The 26492-nt window shown below is 48.2% G+C and overlaps 2 protein-coding genes across 2 annotated transcripts in view; both read left to right on the plus strand.

The window, feature by feature from the left end:
• LOC122941952 (SH3 domain-containing protein C23A1.17-like) overlaps positions 1 to 8937 on the plus strand; it is a 29768-nt gene extending 20831 nt beyond the window's left edge. The window contains exons 2-6 of the mRNA XM_044299447.1: positions 5656 to 5802; positions 5926 to 6047; positions 6784 to 6922; positions 8127 to 8303; positions 8852 to 8937. Of these exons, the coding sequence (XP_044155382.1) occupies positions 5656 to 5802; positions 5926 to 6047; positions 6784 to 6922; positions 8127 to 8303; positions 8852 to 8937 (671 nt within the window). The remainder of the gene's footprint in view (positions 1 to 5655; positions 5803 to 5925; positions 6048 to 6783; positions 6923 to 8126; positions 8304 to 8851) is intronic.
• Positions 8938 to 19664: 10727 nt separating this feature from the next.
• FAM20A (FAM20A golgi associated secretory pathway pseudokinase) overlaps positions 19665 to 26492 on the plus strand; it is an 81534-nt gene continuing 74706 nt past the window's right edge. Inside the window, exon 1 of the mRNA XM_044296053.1 lies at positions 19665 to 20336. Coding sequence (XP_044151988.1) covers positions 20029 to 20336 — 308 coding nt within the window. The 5' untranslated portion in view covers positions 19665 to 20028. The remainder of the gene's footprint in view (positions 20337 to 26492) is intronic.

Here is a 26492-nt window from a genome sequence, read left to right on the forward strand (position 1 = left end):
ATAGCAATGCAACATGAGTGTCCCCCAGTAATAGTAATGCACCATCATTGCCCCTCCAGGAATAGTAATGCCTCATTAGTGCCCCCCAGTAATATTAATGCACCATTAGTGCACCCCTAGTAATAGTAATGCCCCATTAGTGCCCCCAGTAATAGTAATGCCCCATTAGTGCCCCCCAGTAATATTATTGCACCATTAGTGCCCAGCAGTAACAGTAATGCCCCATTATTGCCCCTAGTAATAGTAATGCCCCATTAGTGCCCACGAGTAATAGTAATACCCTTAGTGCCCCCCAGTAATTGTAATGCCCCATTCGTGCCCCCCAGTATTATTAATGAACCATTAGTGCACACCAGTAACAGTAATGCCCAACTACTGCTCCCTGTAATAGTAATGCCCCAAGAAATAGAAATGCCCTATTACTACCCCCCAGTAATATCAATGCCCCATTAGTGCCCAAGTAATTGTAATGACCCATTAGTGCCCACCAGTAATAGCAATGCCTGATTAGTGCCCACCAGTAATAGCAATGCCCCCAGTAGAACCCCCAGTAATAGTAATACACTATTATTGACCCTCCAGTAATAGTATTGCCCCATTAATTCCCCCTAGTAATAGTAATGCCTCATTAGTGCCCCTCAATAATAGTAATGCCAAATTAGCGCCTACAGTAATATTAATGCACCATTAGTGCCCACCAGTAACAGTAATGCCCAATTAGTGCCCCCCAGTAATATTAATGCCCCATTAGTGCCCCATAGTTATATTAAAGCACCATTAAAGTTCACCAGTAACAGTAATGCCCAATTAGTGCCCCCCAGTAATATAAATGAACCATTAGTGCCCAACAGTAACAGTGATGCCCCATTACTGCCCCCCAGTAATAGTAATGCCCAATTAGTGCCCCACAAAAATAGTAATGCACCATTAGTTCCCCCTAGTAATTTCAATGCCACATTAGTGCCCCCTAGTAATAGTAATGCGCCCAGTAGTGCCTTAAGTAATAGCAATGAAACATGATCGCCCCCCAGTAATAGAAATGCCCCATTAGTGCCCCCAAGTAATAGTAATGCTCTATTATTGCCCCTTAGTAATAGTAACGTCCCATTAGTGCCCCCCAGTAAAAGTAATGCCCCATTATTGCCCCTCAGTAAAAGTAACGTCCGATTAGTGCCTCCAAGTAATAGTAATACCCCGAGTAATGCATTACTATTACTAGGGAAGACTCATGGTGTATTGCTATTACTGCTCCATTAGTGCTCCCCAGAAATTGTAATGGCCTATTATTGCCCGCTAGTAATAGTAACATCCCATTAGTGCCCCCCCAGTAATAGTAATGCTCCATTAGTGACCCCGGTAATAGCAATGCACCATGAGTGCACCCCAATAATAGTAATGCCCCCCAGTAATAGCAATGCAACATGAGTGTCCCCCAGTAATAGTAATGCACCATCATTGCCCCTCCAGGAATGCCCTATTAGTGCCCCCCAGTAATAGTAATGCACCATTAGTGCACCCCTAGTAATAGTAATGCCCCATTACTGCCCCCAGTAATAGTAATGCCCCATTAGTGCCCCCCAGTAATATTAATGCACAATTAGTGCCCCCCAGTAACAGTAATGCCCCATTATTGCCCCTAGTAATATTAACGCCCCTTTAGTGCCCCCGAGTAATAGTAATATCCCATTAGGGCCCCACAGTAATTGTAATGCCCTATTCATGCCCCCCAGTAATATTAATGAATCATTAGTGCCCACTAGTAACAGTAATGCCCCATTAGTGCCCCCCAGTAAGATTAATGCCCCATTAGTGCCCCACAGTAATAGTAATGCACCATTAGTCCCCCCTAGTAATTGCAATGCCACTTTAGTGCCCCCTAGTAATAGCAACGCCCCCAGAATTGCTCTCAGTAATATAAATGCAACCTGAGTGCCCCCCCAGTAATAGAAATGCCCCATTAGTGCCCCCAAGTAATAGTAATGCCCTATTATTGCCCCCCAGTAATAGTAACGTCCCATTAGTGTCCCCCAGTAATAGTAACGTCCCATTAGTGTCCCCCAGTAATAGTAATGCCCCATTAGTGCCCCCAAATAATAGTAATGCCCCCAGTAATAGCAATGCCCCATGAGTGCCCCCCAGTAATAGTAATGCCCCATTAGTGCCCCCCAGTAATAGTAATGCCCCATTAGTGCACCCCTAGTAATAGTAATGCCCTAATTGTGCCCCCCAGTAATAGTAATGCCCAATTAGTGCCCCACAAAAATAGTAATGCACCATTAGTTCCCCCTAGTTATTTCAATGCCACATTAGTGCCCCCTAGTAATAGTAATGCCCTCAGTAGTGCCTTCAGTAATAGCAATGAAACATGATCGCCCCCCAGTAATAGAAATGCCCCCAAGTAATGGTAATGCTCTATTATTGCCCGTTAGTAATAGTAACGTCCCATTAGTGTCCCCCAGTAAAAGTAATGTCCCATTATTGCCCCTCAGTAATAGTAACGTCCGATTAGTGCCTCCAAGTAATAGTAATACCCCGAGTAATGCATTACTATTACTAGGGGAGACTCATGGTGTATTGCTATTACTGCTCCATTAGTGCTCCCCAGAAATAGTAATGTCCCATTAGTGCCCCCCCAGTAATAGGAATGCTCCATTAGTGACCCCTGTAATAGCAATGCACCCCAATAATAGTAATGCCCCCCAGTAATAGCAATGCAACATGAGTGTCCCCCAGTAATAGTAATGCACCATCATTGCCCCTCCAGGAATGCCCTATTAGTGCCCCCCAGTAATAGTAATGCACCATCATTGCCCCTCCAGGAATGCCCTATTAGTGCCCCCCAGTAATAGTAATGCACCATTAGTGCACCCCTAGTAATAGTAATGCCCCATTAGTGCCCCCAGTAATAGTAATGCCCCATTAGTGCCCCCTGTAATATTAATGCACCATTAGTGCCCCCCAGTAACAGTAATGCCCCATTATTGCCCCTAGTAATAGTAATGCCCCATTAGTGCCCCCGAGTAATAGTAATATCCCATTTGGGCCCCACAGTAATTGTAATGCCCTATTCGTGCCCCCTAGTAATATTAATGAATCATTAGTGCCCACTAGTAACAGTAATTCCCCATTAGTGCCCCCCAGTAATATTTATGCCCCATTAGTGCCCCACAGTAATAGTAATGCACCATTAGTGCCCCCTAGTAATTGCAATGCCACATTAGTGCCCCCTAGTAATAGCAACGCCACCAGAATTGCCCTCAGTAATAGCAATGCAACCTAAGTACCCCCCCAGTAATAGAAATGCCCCATTAGTGCCCCCAAGTAATAGTATTGCCCTATTATTGTCCCCCAGTAATAGTAACGTCCCATTAATGCCCCCCAGTAATAGTAATGCCCCATTAGTGCCCCACAGTAATAGTAATGCACCATTAGTGCCCCCTAGTAATTGCAATGCCACATTAGTGCCCCCTAGTAATAGTAATGTCCCCAGTAGTGCCCTCAGTAATAGCAATGCAATTTGAGTGACCCCCAGTAATAGAAATGCCCCATTAGTGTCCCCAAGTAATAGTAATGCCCTATTATTGCCCCCCAGTAATAGAAACGTCCCATTAGTGACCCCCAGTAATAGTAATGCCCCATTAGTGCCCCCAAATAATAGTAATGCCCCCAGTAATAGCAATGCCCCATGAGTGCCCCCAGTAATAGTAATGCCCCATTAGTGCCCCCCAGTAATAGTAATGCCCCATTAGTGCACCCCTAGTAATAGTAATGCCCTAATTGTGCCCCCCAGTAATAATAATGCCCCCAGTAATTTTAATGCACCAATAGTGGCCACCAGTAATAATAATGCCCCATTAGTGCCCCCAGTAATAGTAATGCCCCATTAGTGCCCCCGGAGTCATAGTAATACCCCATTAGTGCCCCCCAGTAATTGTAATGCCCCATTCGTGCCTCTCAGTAATATTAATAAACCATTAGTGCCCACCAGTAACAGTAATGCCCAACTAGTGCTCCTTGTAATAGTATTGCCCCATTAGTGCCCCCCAGTAATAGTTATGCCCCAAGTAATGCATTACTATTACTGGGGGAGACTCATGGTGTATTGCTATTACTGCTCCATTAGTGTTCTCCAGAAATTGTAATGTCCTATTATTGCCGCCAGTGATAGTAATGTCTTATTAGTGCCCCCCCAGAAATAGTAATGCCCCATTAGTGACCACTTTAATAGCAATGCACCATGAGTACCCCCAAATAATAGTAATGCCCCCAGAAATAGCAATGCAACATGAGTGCCCCCCAGTAATAGTAATGCACCATTAGTGCCCCCCAGTAATAGTAATGCCCCATTAGTGCCCCCCAGTAATAGTAATGCCCCATTAATGCACCCCTAGTAATAGTAATGCCTTATTAGTGTCCCCCAGTAATAATAATGACCCATTAGTGCCCCCCAGTAATTGTAATGACCCATTAGTGCCCACCAGTAATAGCAATGCCTGATTAGTGCCCACCAGTAATAGCAATGCCCCCAGTAGAACCCCCAGTAATAGTAATACACTATTATTGACCCTCCAGTAATAGTATTGCCCCATTAATTCCCCCTAGTAATAGTAATGCCTCATTAGTGCCCCTCAATAATAGTAATGCCAAATTAGCGCCTACAGTAATATTAATGCACCATTAGTGCCCACCAGTAACAGTAATGCCCAATTAGTGCCCCCCCAGTAATATTAATGCCCCATTAGTGCCCCATAGTTATATTAAAGCACCATTAAAGTTCACCAGTAACAGTAATGCCCAATTAGTGCCCCCCAGTAATATAAATGCACCATTAGTGCCCAACAGTAACAGTGATGCCCCATTACTGCCCCTCCAGGAATAGTAATGCCTCATTAGTGCCCCCCAGTAATATTAATGCACCATTAGTGCACCCCTAGTAATAGTAATGCCCCATTAGTGCCCCCAGTAATAGTAATGCCCCATTAGTGCCCCCCAGTAATATTATTGCACCATTAGTGCCCAGCAGTAACAGTAATGCCCCATTATTGCCCCTAGTAATAGTAATGCCCCATTAGTGCCCACGAGTAATAGTAATACCCTTAGTGCCCCCCAGTAATTGTAATGCCCCATTCGTGCCCCCCAGTATTATTAATGAACCATTAGTGCACACCAGTAACAGTAATGCCCAACTACTGCTCCCTGTAATAGTAATGCCCCAAGAAATAGAAATGCCCTATTACTACCCCCCAGTAATATCAATGCCCCATTAGTGCCCAAGTAATTGTAATGACCCATTAGTGCCCACCAGTAATAGCAATGCCTGATTAGTGCCCACCAGTAATAGCAATGCCCCCAGTAGAACCCCCAGTAATAGTAATACACTATTATTGACCCTCCAGTAATAGTATTGCCCCATTAATTCCCCCTAGTAATAGTAATGCCTCATTAGTGCCCCTCAATAATAGTAATGCCAAATTAGCGCCTACAGTAATATTAATGCACCATTAGTGCCCACCAGTAACAGTAATGCCCAATTAGTGCCCCCCAGTAATATTAATGCCCCATTAGTGCCCCATAGTTATATTAAAGCACCATTAAAGTTCACCAGTAACAGTAATGCCCAATTAGTGCCCCCCAGTAATATAAATGAACCATTAGTGCCCAACAGTAACAGTGATGCCCCATTACTGCCCCCCAGTAATAGTAATGCCCAATTAGTGCCCCACAAAAATAGTAATGCACCATTAGTTCCCCCTAGTAATTTCAATGCCACATTAGTGCCCCCTAGTAATAGTAATGCGCCCAGTAGTGCCTTAAGTAATAGCAATGAAACATGATCGCCCCCCAGTAATAGAAATGCCCCATTAGTGCCCCCAAGTAATAGTAATGCTCTATTATTGCCCCTTAGTAATAGTAACGTCCCATTAGTGCCCCCCAGTAAAAGTAATGCCCCATTATTGCCCCTCAGTAAAAGTAACGTCCGATTAGTGCCTCCAAGTAATAGTAATACCCCGAGTAATGCATTACTATTACTAGGGAAGACTCATGGTGTATTGCTATTACTGCTCCATTAGTGCTCCCCAGAAATTGTAATGGCCTATTATTGCCCGCTAGTAATAGTAACATCCCATTAGTGCCCCCCCAGTAATAGTAATGCTCCATTAGTGACCCCGGTAATAGCAATGCACCATGAGTGCACCCCAATAATAGTAATGCCCCCCAGTAATAGCAATGCAACATGAGTGTCCCCCAGTAATAGTAATGCACCATCATTGCCCCTCCAGGAATGCCCTATTAGTGCCCCCCAGTAATAGTAATGCACCATTAGTGCACCCCTAGTAATAGTAATGCCCCATTACTGCCCCCAGTAATAGTAATGCCCCATTAGTGCCCCCCAGTAATATTAATGCACAATTAGTGCCCCCCAGTAACAGTAATGCCCCATTATTGCCCCTAGTAATATTAACGCCCCTTTAGTGCCCCCGAGTAATAGTAATATCCCATTAGGGCCCCACAGTAATTGTAATGCCCTATTCATGCCCCCCAGTAATATTAATGAATCATTAGTGCCCACTAGTAACAGTAATGCCCCATTAGTGCCCCCCAGTAAGATTAATGCCCCATTAGTGCCCCACAGTAATAGTAATGCACCATTAGTCCCCCCTAGTAATTGCAATGCCACTTTAGTGCCCCCTAGTAATAGCAACGCCCCCAGAATTGCTCTCAGTAATATAAATGCAACCTGAGTGCCCCCCCAGTAATAGAAATGCCCCATTAGTGCCCCCAAGTAATAGTAATGCCCTATTATTGCCCCCCAGTAATAGTAACGTCCCATTAGTGTCCCCCAGTAATAGTAACGTCCCATTAGTGTCCCCCAGTAATAGTAATGCCCCATTAGTGCCCCCAAATAATAGTAATGCCCCCAGTAATAGCAATGCCCCATGAGTGCCCCCCAGTAATAGTAATGCCCCATTAGTGCCCCCCAGTAATAGTAATGCCCCATTAGTGCACCCCTAGTAATAGTAATGCCCTAATTGTGCCCCCCAGTAATAGTAATGCCCAATTAGTGCCCCACAAAAATAGTAATGCACCATTAGTTCCCCCTAGTTATTTCAATGCCACATTAGTGCCCCCTAGTAATAGTAATGCCCTCAGTAGTGCCTTCAGTAATAGCAATGAAACATGATCGCCCCCCAGTAATAGAAATGCCCCCAAGTAATGGTAATGCTCTATTATTGCCCGTTAGTAATAGTAACGTCCCATTAGTGTCCCCCAGTAAAAGTAATGTCCCATTATTGCCCCTCAGTAATAGTAACGTCCGATTAGTGCCTCCAAGTAATAGTAATACCCCGAGTAATGCATTACTATTACTAGGGGAGACTCATGGTGTATTGCTATTACTGCTCCATTAGTGCTCCCCAGAAATAGTAATGTCCCATTAGTGCCCCCCCAGTAATAGGAATGCTCCATTAGTGACCCCTGTAATAGCAATGCACCCCAATAATAGTAATGCCCCCCAGTAATAGCAATGCAACATGAGTGTCCCCCAGTAATAGTAATGCACCATCATTGCCCCTCCAGGAATGCCCTATTAGTGCCCCCCAGTAATAGTAATGCACCATCATTGCCCCTCCAGGAATGCCCTATTAGTGCCCCCCAGTAATAGTAATGCACCATTAGTGCACCCCTAGTAATAGTAATGCCCCATTAGTGCCCCCAGTAATAGTAATGCCCCATTAGTGCCCCCTGTAATATTAATGCACCATTAGTGCCCCCCAGTAACAGTAATGCCCCATTATTGCCCCTAGTAATAGTAATGCCCCATTAGTGCCCCCGAGTAATAGTAATATCCCATTTGGGCCCCACAGTAATTGTAATGCCCTATTCGTGCCCCCTAGTAATATTAATGAATCATTAGTGCCCACTAGTAACAGTAATTCCCCATTAGTGCCCCCCAGTAATATTTATGCCCCATTAGTGCCCCACAGTAATAGTAATGCACCATTAGTGCCCCCTAGTAATTGCAATGCCACATTAGTGCCCCCTAGTAATAGCAACGCCACCAGAATTGCCCTCAGTAATAGCAATGCAACCTAAGTACCCCCCCAGTAATAGAAATGCCCCATTAGTGCCCCCAAGTAATAGTATTGCCCTATTATTGTCCCCCAGTAATAGTAACGTCCCATTAATGCCCCCCAGTAATAGTAATGCCCCATTAGTGCCCCACAGTAATAGTAATGCACCATTAGTGCCCCCTAGTAATTGCAATGCCACATTAGTGCCCCCTAGTAATAGTAATGTCCCCAGTAGTGCCCTCAGTAATAGCAATGCAATTTGAGTGACCCCCAGTAATAGAAATGCCCCATTAGTGTCCCCAAGTAATAGTAATGCCCTATTATTGCCCCCCAGTAATAGAAACGTCCCATTAGTGACCCCCAGTAATAGTAATGCCCCATTAGTGCCCCCAAATAGTAGTAATGCCCCCAGTAATAGCAATGCCCCATGAGTGCCCCCAGTAATAGTAATGCCCCATTAGTGCCCCCCAGTAATAGTAATGCCCCATTAGTGCACCCCTAGTAATAGTAATGCCCTAATTGTGCCCCCCAGTAATAATAATGCCCCCAGTAATTTTAATGCACCAATAGTGGCCACCAGTAATAATAATGCCCCATTAGTGCCCCCAGTAATAGTAATGCCCCATTAGTGCCCCCGGAGTCATAGTAATACCCCATTAGTGCCCCCCAGTAATTGTAATGCCCCATTCGTGCCTCTCAGTAATATTAATAAACCATTAGTGCCCACCAGTAACAGTAATGCCCAACTAGTGCTCCTTGTAATAGTATTGCCCCATTAGTGCCCCCCAGTAATAGTTATGCCCCAAGTAATGCATTACTATTACTGGGGGAGACTCATGGTGTATTGCTATTACTGCTCCATTAGTGTTCTCCAGAAATTGTAATGTCCTATTATTGCCGCCAGTGATAGTAATGTCTTATTAGTGCCCCCCCAGAAATAGTAATGCCCCATTAGTGACCACTTTAATAGCAATGCACCATGAGTACCCCCAAATAATAGTAATGCCCCCAGAAATAGCAATGCAACATGAGTGCCCCCCAGTAATAGTAATGCACCATTAGTGCCCCCCAGTAATAGTAATGCCCCATTAGTGCCCCCCAGTAATAGTAATGCCCCATTAATGCACCCCTAGTAATAGTAATGCCTTATTAGTGTCCCCCAGTAATAATAATGACCCATTAGTGCCCCCCAGTAATTGTAATGACCCATTAGTGCCCACCAGTAATAGCAATGCCTGATTAGTGCCCACCAGTAATAGCAATGCCCCCAGTAGAACCCCCAGTAATAGTAATACACTATTATTGACCCTCCAGTAATAGTATTGCCCCATTAATTCCCCCTAGTAATAGTAATGCCTCATTAGTGCCCCTCAATAATAGTAATGCCAAATTAGCGCCTACAGTAATATTAATGCACCATTAGTGCCCACCAGTAACAGTAATGCCCAATTAGTGCCCCCCCAGTAATATTAATGCCCCATTAGTGCCCCATAGTTATATTAAAGCACCATTAAAGTTCACCAGTAACAGTAATGCCCAATTAGTGCCCCCCAGTAATATAAATGCACCATTAGTGCCCAACAGTAACAGTGATGCCCCATTACTGCCCCCCAGTAATAGTAATGCCCAATTAGTGCCCCACAAAAATAGTAATGCACCATTAGTTCCCCCTAGTAATTTCAATGCCACATTAGTGCCCCCTAGTAATAGTAATGCGCCCAGTAGTGCCTTCAGTAATAGCAATGAAACATGATCGCCCCCCAGTAATAGAAATGCCCCATTAGTGCCCCCAAGTAATAGTAATGCTCTATTATTGCCCCTCAGTAAAAGTAACGTCCGATTAGTGCCTCCAAGTAATAGTAATACCCCGAGTAATGCATTACTATTACTAGGGAAGACTCATGGTGTATTGCTATTACTGCTCCATTAGTGCTCCCCAGAAATTGTAATGGCCTATTATTGCCCGCTAGTAATAGTAACGTCCCATTAGTGCCCCCCCAGTAATAGTAATGCTCCATTAGTGACCCCGGTAATAGCAATGCACCATGAGTGCACCCCAATAATAGTAATGCCCCCCAGTAATAGCAATGCAACATGAGTGTCCCCCAGTAATAGTAATGCACCATCATTGCCCCTCCAGGAATGCCCTATTAGTGCCCCTCAGTAATAGTAATGCACCATTAGTGCACCCCTAGTAATAGTAATGCCCCATTACTGCCCCCAGTAATAGTAATGCCCCATTAGTGCCCCCCAGTAATATTAATGCACAATTAGTGCCCCCCAGTAACAGTAATGCCCCATTATTGCCCCTAGTAATATTAACGCCCCTTTAGTGCCCCCGAGTAATAGTAATATCCCATTAGGGCCCCACAGTAATTGTAATGCCCTATTCGTGCCCCCCAGTAATATTAATGAATCATTAGTGCCCACTAGTAACAGTAATGCCCCATTAGTGCCCCCCAGTAAGATTAATGCCCCATTAGTGCCCCACAGTAATAGTAATGCACCATTAGTCCCCCCTAGTAATTGCAATGCCACTTTAGTGCCCCCTAGTAATAGCAACGCCCCCAGAATTGCTCTCAGTAATATAAATGCAACCTGAGTGCCCCCCCAGTAATAGAAATGCCCCATTAGTGCCCCCAAGTAATAGTAATGCCCTATTATTGCCCCCCAGTAATAGTAACGTCCCATTAGTGTCCCCCAGTAATAGTAATGCCCCATTAGTGCCCCCAAATAATAGTAATGCCCCCAGTAATAGCAATGCCCCATGAGTGCCCCCCAGTAATAGTAATGCCCCATTAGTGCCCCCCAGTAATAGTAATGCCCCATTAGTGCACCCCTAGTAATAGTAATGCCCTAATTGTGCCCCCCAGTAATAGTAATGCCCAATTAGTGCCCCACAAAAATAGTAATGCACCATTAGTTCCCCCTAGTTATTTCAATGCCACATTAGTGCCCCCTAGTAATAGTAATGCCCTCAGTAGTGCCTTCAGTAATAGCAATGAAACATGATCGCCCCCCAGTAATAGAAATGCCCCCAAGTAATGGTAATGCTCTATTATTGCCCGTTAGTAATAGTAACGTCCCATTAGTGTCCCCCAGTAAAAGTAATGTCCCATTATTGCCCCTCAGTAATAGTAACGTCCGATTAGTGCCTCCAAGTAATAGTAATACCCCGAGTAATGCATTACTATTACTAGGGGAGACTCATGGTGTATTGCTATTACTGCTCCATTAGTGCTCCCCAGAAATAGTAATGTCCCATTAGTGCCCCCCCAGTAATAGTAATGCTCCATTAGTGACCCCTGTAATAGCAATGCACCATGAGTGCACCCCAATAATAGTAATGCCCCCCAGTAATAGCAATGCAACATGAGTGTCCCCCAGTAATAGTAATGCACCATCATTGCCCCTCCAGGAATGCCCTATTAGTGCCCCCCAGTAATAGTAATGCACCATTAGTGCACCCTTAGTAATAGTAATGCCCCATTAGTGCCCCCAGTAATAGTAATGCCCCATTAGTGCCCCCTGTAATATTAATGCACCATTAGTGCCCCCCAGTAACAGTAATGCCCCATTATTGCCCCTAGTAATAGTAACGCCCCATTAGTGCCCCCGAGTAATAGTAATATCCCATTTGGGCCCCACAGTAATTGTAATGCCCTATTCGTGCCCCCTAGTAATATTAATGAATCATTAGTGCCCACTAGTAACAGTAATTCCCCATTAGTGCCCCCCAGTAATATTTATGCCCCATTAGTGCCCCACAGTAATAGTAATGCACCATTAGTGCCCCCTAGTAATTGCAATGCCACATTAGTGCCCCCTAGTAATAGCAACGCCACCAGAATTGCCCTCAGTAATAGCAATGCAACCTAAGTACCCCCCCAGTAATAGAAATGCCCTATTAATGCCCCCCAGTAATAGTAATGCCCCATTAGTGCCCCACAGTAATAGTAATGCACCATTAGTGCCCCCTAGTAATTGCAATGCCACATTAGTGCCCCCTAGTAATAGTAATGTCCCCAGTAGTGCCCTCAGTAATAGCAATGCAATTTGAGTGACCCCCAGTAATAGAAATGCCCCATTAGTGTCCCCAAGTAATAGTAATGCCCTATTATTGCCCCCCAGTAATAGAAACGTCCCATTAGTGACCCCCAGTAATAGTAATGCCCCATTAGTGCCCCCAAATAATAGTAATGCCCCCAGTAATAGCAATGCCCCATGAGTGCCCCCAGTAATAGTAATGCCCCATTAGTGCCCCCCAGTAATAGTAATGCCCCATTAGTGCACCCCTAGTAATAGTAATGCCCTAATTGTGCCCCCCAGTAATAATAATGCCCCCAGTAATTTTAATGCACCAATAGTGGCCACCAGTAATAATAATGCCCCATTAGTGCCCCCAGTAATAGTAATGCCCCATTAGTGCCCCCGGAGTCATAGTAATACCCCATTAGTGCCCCCCAGTAATTGTAATGCCCCATTCGTGCCTCTCAGTAATATTAATAAACCATTAGTGCCCACCAGTAACAGTAATGCCCAACTAGTGCTCCTTGTAATAGTAATGCCCCATTAGTGCCCCCCAGTAATAGTTATGCCCCAAGTAATGCATTACTATTACTGGGGGAGACTCATGGTGTATTGCTATTACTGCTCCATTAGTGTTCTCCAGAAATTGTAATGTCCTATTATTGCCGCCAGTGATAGTAATGTCTTATTAGTGCCCCCCCAGAAATAGTAATGCCCCATTAGTGACCACTTTAATAGCAATGCACCATGAGTACCCCCAAATAATAGTAATGCCCCCAGAAATAGCAATGCAACATGAGTGCCCCCCAGTAATAGTAATGCACCATTAGTGCCCCCCAGTAATAGTAATGCCCCATTAGTGCCCCCCAGTAATATTAATGCCCCATTAATGCACCCCTAGTAATAGTAATGCCTTATTAGTGTCCCCCAGTAATAATAATGACCCATTAGTGCCCCCCAGTAATATTAATGCAACATTAGTGCCCATCAATAACAGTAATGCCCCATTAGTGCCCCCGAGTAATAGTAATACCCCATTAGTGCCCCCCAGTAATTGTAATGCCCCATTCGTGCCCCCCAGTAATAATAATGAACCATTAGTGCCCACCAGTAACAGTAATGCCCCATTAGTACCCCCAAGTAATAGTAATGCCCCATTAGTGCCCCACAGTAATAGTAATGCACCATTAGTGCCCCTAGTAATTGCAATGCCACATTAGTGCCCCCTAGTAATAGTAATGCCCCCAGTAGTGCCCTCAGTAATAGCAATGCAACTTGAGTGACCCCCAGTAATAGAAATGCCCCATTAGTGTCCCCAAGTAATAGTAATGCCCTATTATTGCCCCCAGTAATAGTAACGTCCCATTAGTGCCCCCTAGTAATAGTAATGCCCCATTATTGCCCCCAGTAATAGTAACGTCCCATTAGTGCCCCCCAGTAATAGTATTGCCCCATTAGTTCCCCCGTAATAGCAATTCACCATGAGTGCCCCCCAATAATAGTAATGCCCCCAGTAATAGCAATGCAACATGTGTGCCCCCCAGTAATAGTAATGCACCATTAGTGCCGCCCAGTAATAGTAATGCCCCATTAGTGCCCCCAGTAATAGTAATGCCCCATTAGTGCACCCCTAGTAACAGTAATGCCCTATTAGTGCCCCCAGTAATATTAATGCATCATTAGTGCTTACCAGTAACAGTAATGCTCCATTAGTGCCCCCAGTAATAGTAATGCCCCGTTAGTGCCCCCGAGTAATAGTAATACCCCATTAGTGCCCCCCATTAATTGTAATGCCCCATTCGTGCCTCCCAGTAATATTAATAAACCATTAGTGCCCACCAGTAACAGTAATGCCTAACTAGTGCTCCTTGTAATAGTAATGCCCCATTAGTGCCCCAAGTAATAGTAATGCCCTATTACTACCCCCCAGTAATAGAAATGCCCTATTAGTGCCCAAGTAATTGCAATGCCCCATTAGTGCCCACCAGTAATAGCAATGCCCGATTAGTGCCCACCAGTAATAGCAATGTCCCCAGTAGTGCCCCCAGTAATAGTAATGCACTATGAGTGCCCCCCAGTAATAGTAATGCACTATTATTGACCCTCCAGTAACAGTAATGCCCCATTAGTTCCCCCTAGTAATAGTAATGCCCCATTTGTTCCCCTCAATAATAGCAATGCCCCATTAGCACCCCCCAGTAATATTAATGCACCATTAGTGCCCTCAGTAATAGCAATGCACCATTAGTGCCCCCTAGTAATATTAATGCACCAATAGTGCCCCCTAGTAATAGCAATGCATCATTAGTGTCGCCCAGTAATAGTAATGCCCCATGAGTGCCCCCAGTAATAGAAATGCCCCATTAGTGCCCCCCAGTAATTGTAATGCCCCATTAGTGCCCCCCAGTAATATTAATGCACCATTAGTGCCCACCAGTAATAGTAATGCCCCATTTACCCACCTAGTTATTGTAATGCCCCATTAGTGCCCACCAGTAATATTAATGCACCATTAGTACCCTCCAGTAATTGTAATGCCCCATTAGTGCCCCCCAGTAATAGTAATGCCACATTTGTTAGCCCCAGTAATAGTAATGCCACAGTAGTGCCCCCTTTTGCAAAACAAAAATAACTCACCTCCTCCATTTGATGGCGCTGCAGGGGACTGTACAGCAGGGGGAGGTGTGAGGCACGGGGCTGTACAGCAGAGGGATGGGTGAGGCACTGGGCTGTACAGCAGGTGGAGATGTGAGGCACGGGGCTGTACAGCAGGGGGAGGTGTGAGGCACGGGGCTGTACAGCAGGGGGAGGTGTGAGGCACTGGGCTGTACAGCAGGGGGAGGAGTGAGGCACGGGGCTGTACAGCAGGTGGAAATGTGAGGCACGGGGCTGTACAGCAGGGGGAGGTGTGAGGCACGGGGCTGTACAGCAGAGGGAGGTTCGAGGCATGGGGCTGTACAACAGGGGGAGGAGTGAGGCACAGGGCTGTAAAGAGGTGCCAGCTCCGTTCTGCAGACTGCTGGAAGAGGAAGCCACAGACCAGGAGCGGAGGATCCCGTATCTATACCTCCTCGTTCCCTTTGCCTCTAGATACCTCCTCATTCCCTTTGCCTCTAGATACCTCCTCATTCCCTTTGCCTCTAGATACCTCCTCATTCCCTTTGCCTCTAGATACCTCCTCATACCCTGTGCCTCTAGATACCTACTCCTTCCCTGTGCCTCTAGATACCTACTCCTTCCCTGTGCCTCTAGATACCTTCTCATACCCTTTGCCTCTAGATACCTCCTCATATCCTGTGCCTCTAGATACCCCTCCTCATACCCTATGCCTCTAGATACCTCCTCATACCCTGTGCCTCTAGATACCTCCTCATAGCATGTGCCTCTGGATCTCCCCTCATACCCTGTGCCTCTAGATCCCTCCTCATACCCTGTGCCTCTAGATCCCTCCTCATACCCTGTGCCTCTAGATACCTCCTCATACCCTGTGCCTCTAGATACCTCCTCATACCCTGTGCCTCTAGATACCTCCTCATACCCTGTGCCTCTAGATCCCTCCTCATACCCTGTGCCTCTGGATCCCTTCTCATTCCCTGTGCCTCTAGGTACCTTCTCATTCCCTGTGCCTCTAGATACCTCCTCATACCCTGTGCCTCTAGATACCTCCTCATACCCTGTTCCTCTAGGTACCTCCTCATAGCATGTGCCTCTGGATCCCTCCTCATACCCTGTGCCTCTAGATCCCTCCTCATACCCTGTGCCTCTAGATCCCTCCTCATTCCCTGTGCCTCTAGATACCTCCTCGTACCCTGTGCCTCTAGATCCCTCCTCATACCCTGTGCCTCTAGATCCCTCCTCATTCCCAGTGCCTCTAGATACCTCCTCGTACCTTGTGCCTCGGGATCCCTCCTCATACCCTGTGCCTCTATATACCCTGTCCCTCTAGATCCCTCCTCATACCCTGTGCCTCTATATACCCTGTCCCTCTAGATCCCTCCTCATACCCTGTGCCTCTAAATCCCTCCTCATACCCTGTGCCTCTAGATCCCTCCTCATTCCCTGTGCCTCTAGATCCCTCCTCATACCCTGTGCCTCTAGATCCCTCCTCATACCCTGTGCCTCTATATACCCTGTCCCTCTAGATCCCTCCTCATACCCTGTGCCTCTAGATCCCTCCTCATTCCCAGTGCCTCTAGATACCTTCTCGTACCTTGTGCCTCTGGATCCCTCCTCATACCCTGTGCCTCTATATACCCTGTGCCTCTAGATCCCTCCTCATACCCTGTGCCTCTAGATCCCTCCTCATAACCTGTGCCTCTAGATCCCTCCTCATACCCTGTGCCTCTGGACCCCTTCTCATACCCTGTGCCTCTATATACCCTGTCCCTCTAGATACCTCCTCATACCCTGTGCCTCTAGATCCCTCCTCATTCCCTGTGCCTCTAGATCCCTCCTCATACCCTGTGCCTCTAGATCCCTCCTCATACCCTGTGCCTCTATATACCCTGTCCCTCTAGATCCCTCCTCATACCCTGTGCCTCTAGATCCCTCCTCATTCCCTGTGCCTCTAGATCCCTCCTCATACCCTGTGCCTCTAGATACCTCCTCATACCCTGTGCCTCTAGATACCTCCTGATACTCTTTGTCTCTAGATCCCTCCTCATACCCTGTTCCTCTAGATACCTCCTCATACCCTGTGCCTCTAGATACCCCCTCATACCCTGTGCCTTTAGATACCTCATCATACCCTGTGCCTTTAGATACCTCATCATACCCTGTGCCTTTAGATACCTCATCATACCCTGTGCCTTTAGATACCTCATCATACCCTGTGCCTTTAGATACCTCCTCATACCCTGTTCCTTTAGATACCTCCTCATACCCTTTGCCTCTAGGTACCTCCTCATACCCTGTGCCTCTAGGTACCTCCTCATACCATGTGCCTCTAGATACCTCCTCATACCCTGTGCCTTTAGATACCTTATCAAACCCTGTGCCTCTAGGTACCTCCTCATACCCTGTGCATCTAGGTACCTCCTCATACCATGTGCCTCTAGGGACCTACTCATACCCTGTGCTTCTAGGTAACTCCTCATACCCTGTGCCTCTAGATAACTCCTCATACCCTGTGCCTCTAGATCCCTCCTCATACCCTGTGCCTCTAGATACCTCCTCATAGCGCTGTGCCTCAATGTAACCCTCGTATAGTAGTGCCAGCCTGTGCCCCTATAAACACCTGCTAGTTCCGTATTTCAGATCCTCTCGCCCACCAGGTTCAGCAGCCATTGATTCCACCGACATCTGTGTAGAACCCAAGCCATAATCCAGAGACACTGCACCCAGCACCGTTACCCTCCCAGGACACTGCACTCAGCACTGTCACCCTCCCAGGACACTGCACTCAGCACCGTTACCCTCCCAGGACACTGCGCCTAGCACTGTTACCCCCCCCAGGACACTGCACTCAGCACTGTTACCCTCCCAGGACACTGCACTCAGCACTGTTACCCCCCCAGGACACTGCACTCAGCACCGTCACCCTCCCAGGACACTGCGCCTAGCACTGTTACCCCCCCAGGACACTGCACTCAGCACTGTTACCCTCCCAGGACACTGCACTCAGCACCGTCACCCTCCCAGGACACTGCACTCAGCACCGTCAACCTCCCAGGACACTGCACTCAGCACCGTCACCCTCCAAGGACACTGCACTCAGCACCGTCACCCTCCCAGGACACTGCACTCAGCACTGTCACCCTCCCAGGACACTGCGCCTAGTACTGGTACCCTCCCAGGACACTGCACTTAACACTGTCACCCTTCCTGGACACTGCACCCAGCACTTTTACCCTCCCAGGACACTGCACCTAGCACTGTTACCCTCCCAGGGCACTGCGCTCAGCACTGTCACCCTCCCAGGACACTGCGCCCAGCACTGTTACCCTCTGAGGACACTGCACCCAGCACTGTCACCCTCCCAGGACACTGCACTCAGCACTGTCACCCTCCCAGGACACTGCACTCAGCACTGTCACCCTCCCAGGACACTGCACTCAGCACCGTCACCCTCCCAGGACACTGCGCCTAGCACTGTTACCCTCCCAGGACACTGCACTCAGCACTGTCACCCTCCCAGGACACTGCACTCAGCACTATTACCCTCCCAGGACACTGCACTCAGCACCGTCACCCTCCCAGGACACTGCGCCTAGCACTGTTACCCCCCCAGGACACTGCACTCAGCACTGTTACCCTCCCAGGATACTGCACTCAGCACTGTTACCCTCCCAGGACACTGCACTCAGCACTGTTACCCCCCCAGGACACTGCACTCAGCACTGTTACCCTCCCAGGACACTGCACTCAGCACCGTCACCCTCCCAGGACACTGCGCCTAGCACTGTTACCCCCCCAGGACACTGCACTCAGCACTGTTACCCTCCCAGGACACTGCACTCAGCACCGTCACCCTCCCAGGACACTGCACTCAGCACCGTCAACCTCCCAGGACACTGCACTCAGCACCGTCACCCTCCAAGCACACTGCACTCAGCACCGTCACCCTCCCAGGACACTGCACTCAGCACTATCACCCTCCCAGGACACTGCGCCTAGTACTGGTACCCTCCCAGGACACTGCACTTAAAACTGTCACCCTTCCTGGACACTGCACCCAGCACTTTTACCCTCCCAGGACACTGCACCTAGCACTGTTACCCTCCCAGGGCACTGCGCTCAGCACTGTCACCCTCCCAGGACACTGCGCTCAGCACTGTCACCCTCCCAGGACACTGCGCCCAGCACTGTTACCCTCTGAGGACACTGCGCCCAGCACTTTCACCCTCCCAGGACACTGCACTCAGCACTGTCACCCTCCCAGGACACTGCACTCAGCACTGTCACCCTCCCAGGACACTGCACCCAGCACTTTTACCCTCCCAGGACACTGCACCTAGCACTGTTACCCTCCCAGGACACTGCGCCTAGCACTGCTACCCTCCCAGGACACTGCACTCAGCACAGTCACCCTCCCAGGACACTGCACCCAGCACTGTCACCCTCCCAGTACACTGCACTCAGCACTGTCACCCTCCCAGTACACTGCACTCAGCACTGTCACCCTCCCAGTACACTGCACTCAGCACTGTCACCCTCCCAGGACACTGCACTCAGCACTGTCACCCTCCCAGGATACTGCACTCAGCACTGTCACCCTCCCAGGACACTGCACTCAGCACTGTTACCCTCCCAGGACACTGCACTCAGCACCGTCACCCTCCCAGGACACTGCGCTAAGCACTGTCACCCTCCCAGGACACTGCGCCCAGCACTGTTACCCTCCTAGGACACTGCGCCCAGCACTGTCACCCTCCCAGGGCACTGCGCTCAGCACTGTCACCCTCCCAGGACACTGCGCCTAGCACTGTTACCCTCCCAGGAAACTGCGCCTAGCACTGTTACCCTCCCAGGACACTGCACTCATCACTGTCACCCTCCCAGGACACTGCGCCTAGCACTGTTACCCTCCCAGGACACTGCGCCTAGCACTGTTACCCTCCCAGGACACTGCACTTAGCACTGTCACCCTCCCAGGACACTGCACCCAGCACTGTTACCCTCCCAGGACACTGCACCTAGCACTGTCACCCTCCCAGGACACTGAACCCAGCACTGTCACCCTCCCAGGACACTGCGCCCAGCACTGTCACCCTCCCAGGACACTGCGCCCAGCACTGTCACCCTCCCAGGACACTGCGCCCAGCACTGTCACCCTCCCAGGACACTGCACCCAGCACTGTCACCCTCCCAGGACACTGCACCCAGCACTGTCACCCTCCCAGGACACTGCACCCAGCACTGTCACCCTCCCAGGATAAGTCACCAGACATAACTTTCAGATTCTGTGCCACCTAATCCCCTTGCTGCCATGCTGCTCCTCCGCAGGGATCGGATGCTCTTTGCCCTGGCACTCTCTGCTCTTCTTGGGGCTGACATTTACTTCCATCTGTGGCCAGAAATCCAGTTCCGACTCCACCGAGATTGTGACTGTGACACCCCTGCCTCCCCGGAGAACAGTAGCGTGTCTACCATCAGCACCCAGTACGGAGGCTCCAAACTCCAGCACCTCTTCTCTCACCATCTGTACCAGGCGACCAAACCTCTGGCCGAGGACCTGCTGCTCAATGCCCACGAGACCGTCCGCAGCCACAGAAAGAGAGTGGCCGCCTATAACCGGTAAGATGGGGTAACCAACTGTATATAATACTCTGCCACATCTTATACCCCTCTATCCTGTATATAATACTGTGCTGTGCCCATCTAATACCTCTCTATACTGTATATAATACTCTGCCCCACCTTATCCCTCTCTATCCTCTATATAATACTGTGCCCATCTAATACCTCTCTATCCTGTATATAATACTCTGCCCCATCTTATACCTCTCTATCCTGTATATAATACTCAGCGCCATCTTATACCCCTCTATCCTGTATATAATACTGTGCCCATCTAATACCTCTCTATACTGTATATAATACTCTGCCACATCTTATACCCCTCTATCCTGTATATAATACTGTACTGTGCCCATCTAATACCTCTCTATACTGTATATAATACTCTGCCCCATCTTATACCCCTCTATCCTGTATATAATACTCTGGCCTATCTTATACCGTTCTGTACTGTATATAATACTCTGCCCTATCTTTTCCCTCTCTATCCTGTATATAACACTTTGCCCCATCTTATACCTCTCTATCCTGTACATAATACTCTGCCCATCTTATACTTCTTTATTGGGTATATAATACTCTGCCCCATCTTATACCGCTCTGTCCTGTATATAATACTCTGTCCCATATTATACCTCTCTATCCTGTGTATAATACTCTGCTCCATCTTATACCGTTCTGTACTGTATATAATACTCTGCCCCATCTTATACCGTTCTGTACTGTATATAATACTCTGCCCCATCTTATACCGCTCTATACTGTATATAATACTCTTCCCCATCTTATACCCCTCTATCCTGTACATAATACTCTGCGCCAAACTTATACCTCTCTATCTTGTACATAATTCTCTGCCCATCTTATACCGCTCTGTCCTGTATATAATACTCTGTCCCATCTTATACCTCTCTATCCTGTATATAATACTCTGTCTCATCTTATACCTCTCTATCCTGTATATAATACTCTGCCCCATCTTATAACGTTCTGTATTGTAGATAATACTCTGCCCCATCTTATACCGTTCTGTACTGTTTATAATACTCTGCCCCATCTTAAACCTCTCTATCCTGTATATAATACTTTGCCCCATCTTATACCTCTCTATCCTGTATATAATACTTTGCCCCATCTTATACCGTTCTGTACTGTATATAATACTCTGCCCCATCTTATCCCTATCTATCCTGTATATTATACTCTGCCCCATCTTATCCCTATCTATCCTTGTATATAATACTCTGCCCCATCTTATACCTCTCTATTCTGTATATAATACTCTGCCCCATCTTATACCGTTCTGTACTGTATATAATACTCTGGCCCATCTTATACCGTTCTGTACTGTTTATAATACTCTGCCCTATCTTTTCCCTCTCTATCCTGTATATAATACTCTGCCCCATCTTATACCTCTCTATTCTGTATATAATACTCTTCCCCATCTTATACTGTTCTGTACTGTATATAATACTCTGCCCCATCTTATCCCTCTCTATCCTGTATATAATACTGTGCCCCAGATTATACCTCTCTATCCTGTATATAATACTCTGGCCTATCTTATACCCCTCTATCCTGTACATAATACTCTGCGCCCAACTTATACCTTTCTATCCTGTACATCAAACTCTTCCCATCTTATACCTCTTTATCGGGTATATAATACTCTGCCCCATCTTATACCTCTCTGTCCTGTATATAATACTCTGTCCCATATTATACCTCTCTATCCTGTATATAATACTCTGTTCCATTTTATTCCTCTCTATCCTGTATATAATACTCTGCCATATCTTATACCTCTCTATCCTGTATATAATACTCTGCCCCATATTATACCGTTCTGTGCTGTATATAATACTCTGCCCCATCTTATACCGTTCTGTACTGTATATAATACTCTGCCACATTTTATATTTTTCTGTACTGTGTATAATACTCTGCCCCATCTTATACCTGTCTATCCTGTATATAATACTCTGCCCCATCTTATACCTCTCTATCCTGTATATAATACTTTGCCCCCATTTTATACCTCTCTATCCTGTGTATAATACTCGGTCCCCATCTTATACCTCTCTATACTGTACATTATACTGTGCGCCCATCTTATACCTCTCTACCTTGTATATAATACTACCACTTCTCCTGTCCTGTATACCGGGTGTAATACTCAGTATCTGCTCTTATTCTGTATATATACACTGCACAGTACCACTTGTCCTGTATACTGGGTGTAATCCTCAGTATCTGCTCTTATTCTGTATATATACACTGCACAGTACCACTTCTCCTGTCCTGTATACTGGGTGTAATCCTCCGTATCTGCTCTTATTCTGTATATATATACACTGCACAGTACCGCTTCTCCTGTCCTGTATACTGGGTGTAATCCTCAGTATCTGCTCTTATTCTGTATATATATATACACTGCACAGTACCACTTCTCCTGTCCTTTATACTGGGTGTAATCCTCAGTATCTGCTCTTATTCTGTATATATACACACTGCACAGTACCACTTCTCCTGTCCTTTATACTGGGTGTAATCCTCAGTATCTGCTCTTATTCTGTGTATATATACACTTCACAGTACCACTTCTCATGTCCTGTATACTGGGTGTAATCTTCAGTATACTGGGGCCAGTCGACGGGTGTGGTTGTTTTTGGAGGAACTCCTGCTGAATGCAAGCAGACTTCCAGGGATTTTTTTTTCATCTCTCCCAGCCCAGGCCCTGCCTCTCTCTCCCTAGGGAGGTGGTAGGGTCCTTGGCCATGAAACGACTGAAGACCCAGGATCCTACTTCCCGGGGTGGGCCGGCGGGAGGTAGGGGAGGTGAGCTACCGGCCTCAGTTCCATCTTCCGCGCCGGGGATCAGAAGATCTACCAGGAGTCGTGCTGTAGTGGCCCCTGCAATCCCCGGAGGTGAAGCCGTGACCATCGCCGGCAGTTCCAGGAGGGCGGATGGTAGCCCTCCAAGAGGTACGCAGAGTGCTCCTGGGGGTGGGCCGGGGTCGGTTGAGGCTGACTGGGGCAGCATGAAGTACTAGGAACTAATCACCGTTTACAGCTCCCGGATCGTGGCCTACCTCCGGGAGTATGACCCTGAAGAAGCTTAGAGAGCACTTAAAGCTTGAGATGGTGAAGGTGGACAAAGCGTCAAGAAGAAACAGGCCAGAAATATCAAAAAAAATAAAAGGTCGAAAATAAATCATTAAAGAGCTGGAAGGAAGAAGGGCGGCCATTTTGGAAAACAGTGGTCCTTTTAAGGAAAAGCTCAAGAACGATGAAAGGTTCAATGAAATAGCTGGAAGCCAAAAACAGCAAAAAGATGACTCCTCTAGTGAGGAGGAAGAGTCGGACATGGGGGGGCAACTTACGGAAACAGGTATCACCTCAGGTATCACCGCAGAGCAGGTATGCCTGCCGCCCACTAGTTCCGATGAGGAAGGCGAATACAGTGAGAACAGCGGAGTTGGCGCAGCTTATGGCCGAAATACGCCACCTGCAGTCCCCCAAAATTCGTGAAGACATCTGCTTTGGTAATGAATTACCTGAAGATAAACCAATGGAAAAGAGGAGAAGGAGAAAGGAAAAGACAGTAAAACCAGAGGTGAGGTATGTCTATGTGACCCACCCTGCGTGCCCTGGGCCGGATGCAAAGTCAGCTCAGGGCACGAACCCCATTATCCTCACTGGCCCGGTCTCTGCTGTGGGACCAGAGCGTGGGATTAGGGAGAAACACATGGCAAAGATGGCGCAGGACGTCGTCCCTGTTTGTGGTAACAGGGGCGGTAAGGAGAAACAGGAGGGGCCAGACAGGAAGGCTCCCAAGAGGGGCAGCAAGAGGGACATGGCTTGTGGTCGGGTGGCTCCGCCCGCCTCTGCTGGGGCACTGGACAAGTGCCAGGTGGAGGTGCGGCGGTGCGATGTGGCTGCCACCGCCCCCCTTGCAGAGGTTGTTGCCGGGATCCCTGTTCTGGGGTCTGCCTCCTCTGTCCGCCTGTCGCCTCTCCCATGCGACCTGCAGGCCCCCCTGCCAGTTTAGGCATGGTGGCAGGGAGCAGTGGTGGTGGGGATGGCTGTTGGTGGAGGGGGCGGGGCCCCGGGTACAACTGCGTCCCGATCCAGAGTTGCGGGGGAGATTGTGAGGTGGCTGCCTCCGCCCCTCCCAAGTTGTATGTCCAAGTGCTTGCCGGGGTTCTGGTCTCCCCTGTCCCGGTCTGCTCTGATGCGCTTTTCAGTCCCTTCCGCTAGTGCCGCTGTGACGGCGGGAGTGGGAGAGTGGCTGGAGGGGGCCGGGCTTTAGGGAAGCTCAAAGCGGTGTGTCTGCAGGCAAGGAGGGAGAGGGCAGTTCTGATGTGAGTGTGGTGTGTACCGCCCCTCCCTCCTGCACTATCCATCAAGTGGATAAGGTCGGGGTGGCTGGGACCAGTGGTTCTACAGCCCGCCGGCCGGAAAAAAACTGAAAAGACTGTTAAAAATGTGTCCAGCAAGATGATGCTAGAGACAACTAATAAAGTGACCTCTGTCCCCTCTGGCCCAGCAGTGTGTGTGGGGGAGTTTCTGTTAGTGGTGTTGCCCCGGGCCCTGATGGAGGGGTGAATGTTGGAGGTCGGCCGGCCACTGTACAAGTGGCTGGTGCGCCTCATGTGGCCCCTTCAGAAGGGTCTGGAGTTTCACCTGCTGTAGATAGGTCTGTGGGGGGGGGGGGGCCCGGTCCGGCTGCCCCTCCTGCGTCGGTTACGCCTGGAAGAAGTTATGCTGGTGTGGTCGCCGACGCGGGGAGGGAGGGGCGGTCCCCATTGTCCTCCCCATTACCAATGTCTGGTGACGGTAACTTGCAGCTGCAACTTCTAGAAGCTCTTAGGAGAGGGGAGAATTACATTACAGTAGGGGGGCAGCAGGTAGATCTATCCTTCTGGATAGACAGGCATGGCCTGCGTGCCTTCCGAGAGCAAGGCGGGGGCGAGACCACCTGGTCCTCAACCACAACCGGCCCCGGGTCAACCAGACGGAATGTATTGTGTCTGAAATGGAGAGGCAATAAAGCGTGTCCTACTAGGAAGAGGATGGCAGAGCTTCTCTTACAGATGGGCATCAGGGCATGTGACATCTTTGCCCTGATACTTCCGTATGGCACCCGGGAGTTTGATGTCAGTTTTGCCCGGCCAGAGGGTCTTGAACTTTTCTGGTCTGGGTTTGAACTGGCAAGAGACCAGCCGGACTGGCAGGGGTTTTTCGTGCAAGCGATAAACCGCCAGAATGAGGTCAAGAAGGTGACCGTTCTGACCCGTAATAAGTCACTTTCTTGTGTTGATATCTTGACCTGGTTGAGCAGGTACGGGGATGTCCAGGGTCTTCATAGCAAGAACCTGGATGAGTTTGGCATCTGGTCGGGTGCCTGGATGTTTCAGATTAAGTTGAAACATTCAGGGGGTTCGGTTTCCCACATACCATCATCTGCTTTCCTTGGTCGGGATAGGATCATGGTGTTCTACAGGGGGCAGCCTAAGCTGTGTTACTTCAGTGCCAGCTGCCAAGTGCAGAGGTGTGGGTTGTGCGGGGGTGAAGGTCATCTAGCTGCATCTTGTGGACAGATTAGATGCAACCTGTGTGGTGAGCTAGGGCACCCGTTCAGTCGTTGCTGTTGCTCTGTCGCCAACATGGCATGCGACAGGGCGGTGGGGTTGATGAAGAGAAAAGACGGCCCGTCCCAACAGAGACGGAGGGAAGGGGCGTCAAATGGAGAGGGGGCAGGTGGAGGTGTGGTCCATCATATTTGTCTCTTGCGCCTGAGCCGTATAGCGCAGTGGCGGTTCTTTTTACCGCACCAGTAGAAAGCCGACAAGTGATTGAGTTAGTAATGGGGAGGTGTTTGATTTTAGATGTCCTCATGAAGGGTCAAGAGCTTCTCCTGATAAACATCTATGGTCCCCAAACCAAGCGGGATCGGAAGCGTCTCTTTATGAGGATCAAACCTTTCATTTTTACGAGTCGGCAGTTGGTCTTTGGCGGGGACTTTAATACAGTCACAAGGTCCCAAGACCGGGGAGGCGCCAGAGACCGGCTGGCTTATAATAGTGTATTCCTGAATAGCATAGCTAGCGAGGCTCGTCTGGTGGATGTCCACATTAGGCACACCCC

The sequence above is a fragment of the Bufo gargarizans genome, chromosome 6 (genome assembly GCF_014858855.1).
Source record: "Bufo gargarizans isolate SCDJY-AF-19 chromosome 6, ASM1485885v1, whole genome shotgun sequence".
NCBI lineage: Eukaryota > Metazoa > Chordata > Amphibia > Anura > Bufonidae > Bufo > Bufo gargarizans.